At 34.6% G+C, this 13,705-nt stretch overlaps 1 protein-coding gene across 1 annotated transcript; it reads left to right on the top strand.

Annotated features, from left to right (window-relative positions):
• The first annotated feature begins 1,638 nt into the window (after window positions 1–1,638).
• On the top strand, window positions 1,639–10,384 carry Mrps30 (mitochondrial ribosomal protein S30). The gene is made up of 5 exons (XM_076857305.2): window positions 1,639–2,232; window positions 3,390–3,535; window positions 4,422–4,527; window positions 5,546–5,722; window positions 8,058–10,384. The coding sequence occupies exons 1-5, from the start codon at window positions 1,650–1,652 to the stop codon at window positions 8,345–8,347; spliced, it is 1,302 nt and encodes a 433-aa protein (XP_076713420.2). The 5' UTR covers window positions 1,639–1,649; the 3' UTR covers window positions 8,348–10,384.
• Window positions 10,385–13,705: the final 3,321 nt, after the last annotated feature.

Genomic DNA, 13,705 nt, shown 5'->3' with positions numbered 1-13,705 from the left:
CAAAACTTTACTCAAAAACAATATTTGATTTTTTTGTGACATACCTAAAGTGAGGTTAAAAAAAAAAATACTCTGGGGCTCGGGCTGTGGCTCAGTGGCAGAGCGCTTGCCTAACATGTATGAGGCACTGGGTTCGATTTTCAGCACCACATGTAAATAAGTAAAGGTCCATCTACAGTTTAAAAAAAAAAAAAAAAATATATATATATATATATATATATATATATATATATATATAATAAAAACAATACACTGCACACACACGCACACTTTCCATCGCACACAGACAAATCTGTATCCCTCTATCTTTGTTTCTTTTAACAACAAAATATTTGATTTTCAATATATTCAAGAATTACTGCAATAAGAATCAACATGCTAGGGCTTGCCTTGCACGTGTGAGTCACTGGGTTCCATCCTAAGCACCACATAAAAATAAGGAGACCCTAATGGTTATACAAAATACATGTATGATGATGTGAGGGAAAAAAAAAAATGTGTCACATTAGATTGGTAGAGAGAGGTGATGAGAGGGGAGGGGGGGGAAGGGGGGATAGGAAGGGCAGCAGAATAAAATAGACACTAGTATTGCTGTCTAACCAATGTGATTCTGCAACCTGTACACTTGAAAAAATGAGATATTATACCCCATTTGATTCAAATGTATGTCAAGATCATTGTATTATCATGAACAACTAATAAAAAAGACCCCAAATACCACCTAATTAAAACAACAACAACAACGACAAAAAACATACTGTCCCTCTACAACTACAAAAAAAAATTAAAAATAAAAAGAATCAACATGCTAACTCCTAATTATAGAAGAATGAGCCAATAAATAAAATAGATTATCTGAAATAAACTTAGATTGGGATTATTTTGCTTCATATACTGGGCATCCATTTGGCACAGATAATGATTGGTTGCCAAACAATAAAAACATAGCAGTCCCTTCTTTAAGGAGGTTACAGATTAGTGGGAATGAACTCTTGCTGAAGTAATGCATTTTAATACAAAGCAAAATTTAAACGCAGTTCTTTAGAAGTTTATTTCCAATATTTTCCCCAGATAAATCCAAGTAAAATACATCCCCCCCTTTAAATAAAGTATATAATTAAATTATATTAGCACAGAGAAATATATGGAGTTACTTTATCGAAGTTTAGTAATGGTTACATATGAGTGATGTTTGCCTAATTTTTAAAAACTCAGCATGTATATCCAAAGGCAAACGTACTTTCAAAAATTAAGTTACTATTCCTAAAGCAAAACAAAAGAAGTGGTGTGGGATACATTAATGAAACTAGGAAATCTAGCTAAGAGTTTGGAGTTTACGTGCATATAGCAAGAACGTTGTCCAGGCCCTAAAAGCAACCTAGCGGGCAGCACCCCCTTTTTTAAGGTTTCATTCCTTCCAGTCAGAATTGCGGAAACCCAGGAACACGCAGGTTCTTTCATTCCAAGCACTCAAAACCGCGAAAAACTTGGTAGGAGCAGCTGATTGACTACGACGCAACGTATCCCAACACCACTCAGAATCACAGTCAGCAAGTCTAGCTCAGATTGCGTTTTCTGATTGGTCCCTACGGCAAGAGTGCAGGGACAATTGCTGACGTTGACCTCTGGTTCCGGAACCGAGGGCGAAGATGGCGGCGTCCCGGTGCTGGAGGTTTGTGCCTCGCGGTCGGGGGCCGTCATTGCACACCGCTGCCGAGACTAACTCCACGGCCACGGGAACGATCAGCCCAGATGTGTTGGCGACCTCCGTTGCGCGGTACCCGCCGATTGTGGCCTCCTTGACCGCCAAGAGCAAGGCGGCACGGCAGCGGCGGGTGGAACGCTGGCAGGCAGCGGTGCACGCGGCCAAGTCGGTGGACGAGAAGCTGCGAATCCTTACGAAGATGCAATTCAAGAAGTACGTGGTTTACCCGCAGACCTTCGCCCTGAACGCCGATCGCTGGTACCAAGGCTTCACCAAGACTGTGTTCCTGTCGGGTCTGCCTCCTGCGTCCCCCGAGGCCGAGCCGGCGCCCGCGCTGGACCTGGCTGCCCTGCGCTCTGCCGCGTGCGACTGCCTCCTGCAGGAACATTTCTACTTGCGGCGCAAGCGAAGCGCGCCCCTCTTCCAGGAGCTGGAGACTATCGCCTCGCCCTTCTTGGATCAGCTAGTGGCGACCCTCACGGGATTGCTCAGCCCGCTCAATCCCGTCCTGGCTACAGCCGCTCTTGGTGAGCTTCGGGACCCTCACCACGTATGCGGCTTCCCTCTCTGTGTGATCCTTTTCCCCCAACCCTAATAGCTTAAGCTCTCCGGGAGTCAAATTCTTGACTCTGCTTTGTCCAGCCAAATGAAGAGCTGTGGTTAAGAAAAGAGGCTCCTAGGGGGCAGAACAGACCTGGGTTGCTTTTGGCTCTTAAAAAAATCGGTGGGACAATAATATGTGAATTCATTAATATCTTTACCATATTTTTTTATTATTTCAAGTTGAGAATAATGGTAATAGTGCTTCTTCATTAGCATTGTGGCGATTAAGTGATATATTAAGTAGAATACCTAACCTTCAGTATTTATTGTGTGCCAGGCCTAATTTCAAATTTTATGTGTGCCAGCTAATCCTCTCAATAACCATTTACAGGAGGTAGCATGATTGCCTGATTTTATAAATGAAAAACAAAATGGCACGCAGAAGCTAATCATATCTAGTCTAAGACTCTATACTTGGTAGATTTAGAGGTAAAGATTCGGACCCAGCAAATAATTTAACAGCTTCTTTCTAACTGTTCATATAGACCTGAAAAATAATTAGCGTATCTTAAAAATCACTGTTCCAGTACATTCATTTTACATATATCACCTAGTGGGTGCCTTAGTGTTGGTAGCATTAATGTTGTTATAACTGTAGGCATGTGCTCAACTGATTTTTGTAGTGTGCAGTATTTCCCTTTCTCAGTTGGGAAGGAAATGGTATTAAGGGGAACTTTGGTGAACTTGGAGATTGGTGGCTTACTAAACTTTCTTTGTCAAGACTCAGATACCTCTTATACAAAATAGAAATGATTGTAACTGTAGGTACCTTTTTCAGTGATTGTGAAGATTGAATTTTTGAACCATTTTAATTTCTGGTGACTGGTATTCCTGTTGGTCTTATTTTATATGTATTCTTAGCTAATTATTTTCTTTGGTTACAGGGTTTAGTGTAATCTTGGCACAAGTAGATGTTTGAGTGCTATATTTAAACCACAATAAATTGTCACATAATCCCAACTCTTTAACTTTTGATATATTTTTAATTAGACAATCATCCTTAAATTGTCAATTGCTAGTTAGTATTCTATTAGATTTATCTGATTAATCAGATGAGAAAATTTTGGATATCTTTTAACAGATCATAAGCGACTAGTTCATTTTTACTGGATGCGTGGTGAAGAAATTATTTCTTCTGGTCATCGAAAAGGTCGAGTTGATGCTTTGCGATACCAAATAGATGATAAACCACACAATCAGATTCGAATATCCAAGCAACTCCCAGAGGTAAGGGTTTATGGCATATATATTTATTAACATCTGATGTAGGAAATGTAGTCAGATCAAGTGATGGGCATACTAAAATGAAATATTTTGGTTTGATCTCTTGCCATTCATGTTTCCTTTGTAAACCACTGATCTGAAAATCATTTTTAGTTTTTCCCTCTGGTATGATATATTCTTCAGAGGCCAAGTAATCATTTCAAGTGAGGTTAAGTTTTCATCATTGTTCAGACCTTTTCCTTTTCTTTATATCAATATGCTATAATAGTTTATGATTGTAATTTACACATATTAGCTAGTCTGATTTTTAGTTGTGAACTTCGTCATTTTCCATATTTGCAGTTCTTTTGAAAGAAAGTCACTGCATTTTGAGTGCTTTTTGTGCTGCCATGTCAGGTTGGCATACTTTTTCTGTAAAGGTCCAAATTGTAAATATTTTAGGCTGTTCAGGCCTTAAGTCTCTGTTGGAACTATTTGGCTCTCATCTTCTGGTGTAAAAGCAGCCATATACGATGTATCAGTGAATGTGTACGGCTGTGTTCCAGTAAAACTTTATTTGTAAAATCAGGGGGCTGGGTAGATTTAGCCCATCCCTAGATGGTGGTACACATTGAGTATTTCTAATAAGAAAATCTGAAATGCTTCAAGATCTGAAATTCAGAGGATGTCATATTTTTTGGAGTAGGGGTGCTCAACCTGTAAAGTCTTCCAAAGAATTCTGATATCTGAAATGTTTCTGGTCTCTAGCACTTTAAGATACTTTGATGATACATATGATTAGATCATTTTGCAAAGAACATCTCATTTAAAAATTTTGGATCTAATAAGAATGTACATAAAATAGATACTGTTGTTGTTGTGAATTCATTCTTTTATTTTTTTCTTTAAGTTTGTGCCATTGGATTATTCTGTTCCTGTAGAAATCCCTGTTATGAAATGTAAACCAGACAAGCTTCCATTATTCAAGCGGCAATATGAAAACAACATATTTATTGGTAAGTTTCTTTTTTATATATTGTACCATAAATATGTTCAGAGTGTGCTGTGTAACTTTGGAGCACTAGCTATAAAAATAATTCTTGATGACTGAGAGCTTCTGTTTGTGCATGAGCAGTATAATTTATAATCTCAAGTTATTGCAACATGCAAGAAAATTAGAAAGAAATTCTTTCAGCACATTATTTGAAATTTCACTTACAGTATTTAACTTTAAAATTGTACTTACTAGGTTTTGTTGATTTATTGTATGGGAAAAGTAATTTGCTTTTTCAAAAGCAAAAATGTTTAGAACTGGACTTGGGACAGTAATTGTACTTTAACCTAATCAGAAATTAACAAGGGATTCAGAAATTAACAAGGCCTCTTGTCTGCCCACATGCAACTTATTTTCATATTTTTTATTCCTTCATTAATTCCTAGTTGACTTGAGGAAGATTTTAAGCAAGCTTTATACTTGTCCTCCAGACCTATTTTATCAGTCCCTTTTCAGTCATTGTAGTCTTAGGGAATGACCCAAGGGGGACATTTTTAAAAAGACATTACCAATGAAATCAAGAATGTTAGTTCATGAAATATTACTCATTTTTTTTTTACTTATAATTGTAGTATAAAAATGGTTTTATTAGTAAAATACACATTCTTTAATTATTACATTAAATAATCAAGGAAGTTTTAAATTCATAAAATGTATCCTGTGGTAAATATGACAAGTAAAGTGTAAAAGAGCTCCTAATGACAACCAAGACATTTGAGAAATTGAAATAATAGAGAATTTTCAATAACTTTTACATATATTGTTGTAGCTTACTCTGATCATAGTGGACTTTATGAGAAAAATCATACTTTTACGTGAGATTTAATTGTATTATAGTCAATAAAATAAATGAATTAACATTCTCATTTATGTAATTTTGAGAACAGATTACTGAAGACATGCTTGACTGAATACTAAAATGTGTGCTTCAGATATTCCACAGGATCAGTTCATGTGAATGTTTTTGTTTTGTTCTTCAGGCTCAAAAACAGCAGATCCCTGCTGTTATGGCCACACCCAGTTTCATCTGTTACCTGACAGATTAAATAGAGAATGGCTTTTGAAACGAAACCGTGCTGACCAGATAGAAGTTATTTTTAGAGCTAATGCTATTGCAAGCCTTTTTGCTTGGACTGGAGCACAAGCAGTGTATCAAGGTAAAACTAAATAGATGGCATTATTGTTCTTTGAAGGTTATCTATGACATTGTAAGAATGTAATTATTTAGGTTGCTTTCTTTGGTTAAAATGAAGATATCTTAACAGTTTGAAAATTATTATGTGGACACCAAATAGAATTGGTTTAAAACCCATAATTAAATATTTTACATTTCTAATTGGAAGAGACATTTGAATAGTTATTTTGATTTTTTTTGTTTTTATTTTGACTACCTCCTGTGTGAATATATTTTTTCCCAATGGTTTATAACCATTTTAAGTAAGACTTGCTATTACCACTGAACTACTTCCCCAGTCCTTTTTTATTTTTATTTTGAGACAAGGTCTTGCTAATTTGCTGAGGCTGGCCTCCAGCTTATGATCCTCCTGTCTAAACCTCCCGGATCCCCCGGATTACACACATGGACCACCATGCCTGGCTTATTGTTAACTCTTATAAGTCAACTTTTTGTAGTTCCTAACAGTTTTCTGAAGGTAGAAGAGGAAATGATTTGAAGGATTAAATGTTTAGATTAAATTATGGCTATCCTATTTCATTTCTTTAAAGGCTATGTCCAGAATTTGGATTAGGAGATTGTTCACTCATTCAGTAAATGATCAGTGGTTTCATTTGCCAGACACTGTTGGTTTTGGGGGTACTGTGTTGAATAAAAGACAGATCTTGCTCTCCTGGAGTATAGTGGGAGGGGAAAAGATAATAAGCATGTACTATTTTCAGAGAATGAAACAAATATACTATTATAAAGGGTAGAATAATTTATGGGGGTGGATGTAAATGAAGTATGAGGCAAAATCCATATTGCTGGAATCATTAAGGGGTGATCTCTAAAAAATGGTTTGAACAGAGACATGCATGGTGAGGAGCTATCTATGCATAATGGGGAAAGACACTTCCTGATAAAAGGAATGGCAGGTAAAAAGTCTGAGGTAGGAACAAGCTTGAGGTATTTAAGGAACAAAATGAAGGTTGATGAAAGAAGAGCTGGGGAGAGTGATGAGGAATGAGAGGAATCTGGAGGCTATATCATGTAGACTGTTTATTTATTCATCAGTTCTGAGATTGAACCCAAGGCCTCTTGCCTTCTAAGCAAAATCTCCACCGTTGAGCTATAAACCTCACCCTCATAACACTTTTATTGTAAAACCTGAAGTAATATAATTATCCAGGAGAAATTTTCGTATCTTTGATTTTTGTTTTGTTTTGTTTTGCCTTATGGTTTTAGAGATTGAATTCAGGGGTGCTTTATCACTGAGCTATATCCTCAGCCTTTTTCTTATTTTGAGACAGCATCTTGCTCAGTTGCTGATTCTGGTCTCCAACTTGGAATCCTCCTCCATCAGCCTTCTGAGTCACTGGGATTATACACATGTACCACCACGCCTAGCTTCTGGGAGGAATTTTGATATAGACCTGCTAAAGACTAGGCTTACCTTTTACTGTGTGTGTATATGTGTGTGTGTGTGCGCACGCGCACATATATGCACTGAATGGAGAAGGTGAGAGGGGTAGACAGAATCAGAAAAATGTGAGAGGAACTTTGTTGGAGGTGTTAGAATGGCCCTCTTTATTCATGAAAAAAAGTTTGTTTTACGTTAGATTTAATTTCATACTTTAACAATATTTATTGGCTGTCTCCATTAAAGATGCTATAAAATATGTGTGAAGTAAAGTTGTTGCTTGGCCTTGGCAGATGAATTTTTAAAAAAGCCAGAAAATTTGAGTGGTAAAGGTATTAAGGCATCCTGGAGCCTTATGACATAAGACGCTAGGCATAAGACGCAACTTATAAAACCAGTTTGGAAATATATAAAGGAATACAATGAATTTAGCTAAGGATATGTTGAACTTCAGAAAGACAATTTTATATGAAGTGGGGTGTGTGTGGCGCATGCGCATGTGCGCACATGGATTTGTCAAAGTAAATGGCCAGTATGGTTATTGGGTGGTAGATGTTCCTGGTTTGAGGAAGTTTGAATGTATTTGCTGAAATGAGTGAGGAATAAAAGTACTCCTAGATGTAGGATGGATATGCATACACGGAGCTTAGTGAACTTTAATTAGATGAAATAAAGTTGGAATCTGAAGACTGATAATGAAAAAAAAAATGCATCATGAGTTTGGGAATACTAGCTAGAAGGGAGGAAATAAACGTTGATGCAGAAATTGACTATAGGATTGAGATGAAGAAGACAGGGAAACTTTGGATCTTCAGGTAAAATATTTAGGATGTAGGTGTTTGCTACTCTTTAATGTGTGTTTTATTTTGGTGAAATGTATTATGTGTGTAAATTTCAGCATTACTTTCTTCTACAGGATTCTGGAGTGAAGCAGATGTTACTCGACCATTTGTCTCCCAGGGCGTAATCACAGATGGAAAATATTTTTCATTTTTCTGCTACCAGTTAAATACTTTGGCATTGACTGCACAAGCTGATCAGAATAACCCTCGTAAAAATATTTGTTGGGGGACACAAAGTAAGCCTCTTTATGAGACAGTCGAGGATAATGAGGTGAAAGGTTTTAATGATGATGTCTTACTTCAGATAGTTCACTTTCTACTGAATAAACCAAAAGAAGAAAAATCACACTTGTTGGAAACGTAGGAGAAATATTTCATTTAGGACTTTCAAAGTATTTAAATTTCATCAAAGGAACAATAAAAGGATTTTAAGTGTGCCACTTATAACTGTCAGATGTTAAATGTATTAATTTTTGAGACATATTTCTAATGTTAACTTGTGATTAGATCTCTCATTCTATTCAAATTCATTACTGAAAGATTTTAATTTTGAATACAGTTGATTAAAGTAATTTTGTTTACATCCTACTTACTGAAATATTAATTTGGTTTTCTTTAATACCTTGAGAATCCCTATTTGAGTGTGATTTTAAAAGTAATATGGCAATATTTTAAATATTTGAGAATCTATGTATCATACTTATCTTTGCTGTTTTGGTTTTAATTTTTTTATTTTTGTTATCATTGGTACAAAGTTTCAGAGCCTTACTTACTTACTTCAAAATATGAGCAGCCCATTTCACATATAGTAAACTAATGCTTTATTCTTAATCTTGGTTTGAACAGGAAAGAAAAATAGAGAAGTATTAATAGTATACTTCACTGAGAGAGTCTTATGTTTTAGTCAACACCCAGCCTTTGCCTAATGGCTAAACGTAAGTGATATTCCCATTGGAAGGAAAAATGAGATCGCCAACTTTGACCTTCACTGGCTTGCTAGTCTACTTCACATGCCCAGAATCATAGAAGTAGGCATTCAGTAGATGTGAATGGATGTCAGTAAAATTAAAGTAGTCTTTCTAGTTTCTAGTTTGAGATCTGGCATATGTTATTTATTTATATCTTTCACATCTCAGTAAAGCTTAAGGTTTTCATTACGTAGATATCTACATAGTTCTTATTTATGCCTAAATTTTTATGTTATTGTGAATGTATTTGTTCTTTTCAATTATATTTTTATAGCTTCTAAAAATGGCTGATGTTGGTTGCTGTATAATTTTGTAAAAGGCCAATTTAGTTAGCTTATTAAATCAATGTTTTCAGCTCACTTTCATGAGGTATTTGTGTCCAATCTATTTTACATTCTCCTGAAATTACATATTAGCATGCATAACCATTAACTCCCTATAGCATAATTCATTGGACAGTTTCTATCCATACATACATTGCATCTTAAATCCAATGGCAATTCCATTACACAGTTATAGAAATAAATCATAACTTTCTTTAAAAAATTTAAAAAGCCGATACATAACCTGTACATTAAATTTCAGACTGTACAAATTGTTATAAAAGTTTCAAGAGCCAGTATCAAGTATTAAATGCCGTTTACAAAAATTTCACCAAGTGAAATGCAGAATCTATAGGATAAAAAGCACATAATGTATTTTAACTTATCCTAAGAGTTGGTCCTTGGAAACTGAAGATTTAAATACTACTTATAAATTACTTAATTTTTTTAAAATGAGATATTCCAACAGGCCAGCACTATGGTCTGAATGCTTGTTTTTCCCCAAAATTCATGTTTAAATTCTAACCTCCAGGGCTATGGTATTAGGAGGATGAGCCCTTTTCAAAGGTGAGGCCTTTTGGAAAATATTTGGAAAGGAGCTCTGTTCTCTTAAATGGAATTATTATCCATATAAAATAGGCCTAGGGCAGTTCATTCACCCCTTGTACCATGTGAAAATAGTAAGAAGGAACTATTTATGAACCAGAGAGCAGGTCCTCGCCAAATACTGAATCTACTGTCTCCTTTATGGACTTCTTGACCTTTAGAACTGTGAGAAATAAATTTCTGTTTATCATGTCTTACCACCAAGTTTATGGTATTTTGTGAATGTACTAAGACTACTAGTAAAAGTAATCAGTATGCCTGTTTTTGTTCTAGCTTGTGCATAATGCTTTAGTTAAAAGGTAAGTTAATTTTACAGAAAATTGTTAAGACATGATTTTTAAATTCTTCATTTACGATTATAGAAAATATTATGGCTTCCTTATAGAGGCAGAATAAAATAATAATTGAGCAAGGTACAAGGAAGACAAAAGGTCCAGAATCGCTACAGAGAATGTCAAAAATAGATGTGAACAGGCCTGCATATTTACAACATCAGTATTGATCAGTATTGATCAGTATTTGATTGAGTGGGTTGAATTTCTAAACTCAAAAGACTGCTCTGTTGTCCAGTTTGGTTAGAAGATTTTGTAAAACAGAACAGTAACAATGAAAAATAAAAATCAGAGAATAGAGATGCCACAGAAACTGAGAAATTGTAAGTAATAATGTTTCAAGGGTTGAGATATGATTACTGATTTGGTAATATCAGGATATACCAAAATTGGGAATAGCTGCTATGCAAATAATAAACTTATTCTACATTAAATATAACTTATATGGCTATATGACTTTAATTGTCTCAGCATATTTTAAATATTTCTGTAATATCCTTTTTAAGTATGAGTTAATCCCCATTTCTCACTCATTTCAGTTTTCCTTTGAAAAATACCAAATTCTTTCTCAGATTTTTATTGCATTATGTGCTTTTTTATCCTATAGATTCTGTATTTTACTTGGTGAAATTTTTGTAAATAGCACTTAACACTTGATACTGGCTCTTAAAACTTTTAAAATAGTTTGTACAGAAGTCTGAAATTTAATGTGTAAGTTGTGTTTTGGCTTTTTAAATTTTTTGAAGAAAGATGGTTATAAGATGATTTTTTTCCTACAATTATGTAACGGAATTGCCATTGGATTTAAGATGCAAGTAATATTTTCTAGAAATGAATCAAATTGATGAGAAGTCTATATTGATAAATATAAATGGTATCTCATTTGCTTTTTTATAACCTTTCATATTTTTGTACACAGTAAATGAAATTTTATTGTAATCCTTTGTGGCAATGTAAACTTAATGAGTAAAAACTCATCTATCAGCCAGAAACCGAAGGACAAGCCAGACTTAGTGGTGCTACCTTATAATCCCAGCTACTTAGGCTGAGAAAGGATAGTAAGTTCAAGGCCAGCCTGGGCAACTTAGTGAGACCCTGTTTCAAAATTAAAAATGGCTGGGGATATAGCTCAGTAGTAGAGCTCCCCCATATTCAATCACTAGTAACACACAGAGATATACACACACTTACAAACCACCGAAAAAATAACCTGAGGACAATATATATCTGTGTTTTATAATGCATATTTAAGTGAATAAAAAATTGATGTCAATATTTTAAATATAAACTCAATATTTCTATGAAAATTGTGTGCTGATATATAGAAATCTATAAATTTAGCATATTTTAAATTACATATACATAAATACACACACATATAAAAATCTATGTGTGTGTATATATAAAATAGGAATCTCATTTTTGCCAAGGCCTTATTCATACTGTGTGTGTGTATACATATGTATATATTATAGCAGTATGTACCCCAAATTGTCAATAAGCTTTATGAAGGATCCAGGCTATACTTCTTAATTATTTTAATTGTAGATTTAAATTACTGAAAGCTGTCCTGATATTCAGATAATGAATATTTGCATGAGGTTTAGCCTCCTGGGAAGTATTTGGGTGTCATGTAAAACTTGACTTTTATTTGCAAACTAGCAATATTTCTGTTATAAGTAATTTATTATTATTTCTTCAAACTCATTTGTTGTTAATAGAACTAATAGAGAAGATAGGCAGGATTTAAAGCTGAAAGGGACAGCAGATAATTTCAGTGGCATTGGTACCCAATTCACTATTTGTTAATGTATTCTATTCAAAAATTAAGTATTCAGATTTCTGCATTTTCTTGAAAAATGGGACAATCTGACAGCTTCAGGTTTATGTTCTTAAATGTCAACAGAAGCATACAGAAGCTGGAATAGTTAGTTCTATGTCCCTTTAGCTGGGGCATACTCCTTTTTGTCACAGTTCCCACTTCTCCTTATTTCTCTTTACCTGGCCAACACTATTGGTCCTTCCTCACTAATTTCTGTGATATTTTTTCCTGTGGCATTGAGTTTATGACTCCTGAGGCCTAAATAGCTGTTAAGAACTTGCATTATTGCTAGAAAATCTCATCCTTTACAATTATTCTTTAGGCTTGAGAATCTCAATTTTCTAGTAGTAGACACTGTAATAATAATAAATCAAAGAAATTCAATTTCATTTTAAATAATTAAGTGAAATAAAACCTCTAACCTGGACTGGGGTTGTAGCTCAGTGGTAGAGTACTTAACCTAGCATGTGTGAGGCAATGGGCTTAATCCTCAGCACTACATAAAAATAAAGAAATAAAATAAGGGTATTGTGTCCATCTACAACTAAAAAATAATGTATATTTTAAAAACCTTTGGGGTAGAAGATGCTATATGAATGTATCTGGCAAAATATTTGAACTTGCATTACCCTTTATTCTCTGCTAAATGAATTGCTAACTGATTTATTTGGGCGATTTACTTATTGTAAGATTAGTAAGTTATTGTGAATTTTTATAGAACCAAAATTGGTGGCCAGAGAGTATTTGGATGCTACATCAAATATGAAGTTTCCCTTTCTAGTCTAAATTAGGTTGTGCTGCTCTCTCTACTTTAGGAAGAATAGTTACAGTGCTTTTAAAGGTTGAACCCTTGGTGGCCTCATGGTGATTCATGTACAGACTGGCTTAAAAGTTGAAAGGTGACCCCATTAAAAAAAAATGATAACCCTTTCAATCTCTGCTCCCAAAATTGATGGACTAGATTTGCCCAGTATTTCTACAATACCTGGCTGCATATAGTACTTGAAGGCTTTGGGGATCTAAAAAGGTTGATAATAATTGCCAGACATAAATGGCAGAAAATGCAAATCCAGAAAGATGAACTTGGTATCAGGCTGCTTTGCTTTGGATGGGAGAGTTTTTTCTAAGAGACTGAAAGGATGAGTAGTGTTCTATTGGCCTTGCAAAAAGCTACAAGGGCAAAAGTTATTAAGCTATAGGACTTTTGATGCCAGTGGAATTGTTTAGTTTGTGGTTCTGAAGGGCAGCATCCTAAAGGTAAGGGATGAAATAAACCATTAGAAAAGAATGTATATCTAGGTAGCTTAGAAATTTTTAAAAATTTGAATGTTTATTACAGTGACCTTAGATTTCTAAGACCTCTAGGAATCTGAAAGAAGCAAACCTGGAGGAAGAAATTTTCCTAGACCTCCAACTGTTTCAACAAATACTTCTTCAAATAAAGGATCTTCACATAAGAACCAGGCACAGGAAGAAAAAGAAAGAATGAAAACCAACAGAAACAATAGACCCAAAAAGCCACCAAATATTGGGACAATGAGACTAAATATGTTTACTGCATTCAAAGAAATAAAAGATTGAAATGTTCAATATGTAATTGGAAACTACTATTTATAAATAAGTCAATTATTAATGTAAGAATTGGTAAAAACAATTCAATAAAGAAAGTTG

This window comes from Callospermophilus lateralis, chromosome 5 (genome assembly GCF_048772815.1).
Source record: "Callospermophilus lateralis isolate mCalLat2 chromosome 5, mCalLat2.hap1, whole genome shotgun sequence".
In the NCBI taxonomy this organism is placed as follows: Eukaryota; Metazoa; Chordata; class Mammalia; order Rodentia; family Sciuridae; genus Callospermophilus; species Callospermophilus lateralis.
Note: the sequence above shows the minus strand (reverse complement) of the source record. Positions and strands in the feature narration are given on the sequence as shown.

What these genes read in the sequence shown, in the direction of transcription:
- Mrps30 (XM_076857305.2), top strand. Translation starts at nt 1,650, where the DNA reads ATGGCGGCGTCCCGGTGCTGGAGGTTTGTGCCTCGCGGTCGGGGGCCG. An exon ending in TGAAAACAACATATTTATTG is followed by an intron (nt 4,528 to 5,545) that starts GTAAGTTTCTTT and finishes TTTGTTCTTCAG; the next exon opens with GCTCAAAAACAGCAGATCCC. An exon ending in AGCACAAGCAGTGTATCAAG is followed by an intron (nt 5,723 to 8,057) that starts GTAAAACTAAAT and finishes TTTCTTCTACAG; the next exon opens with GATTCTGGAGTGAAGCAGAT.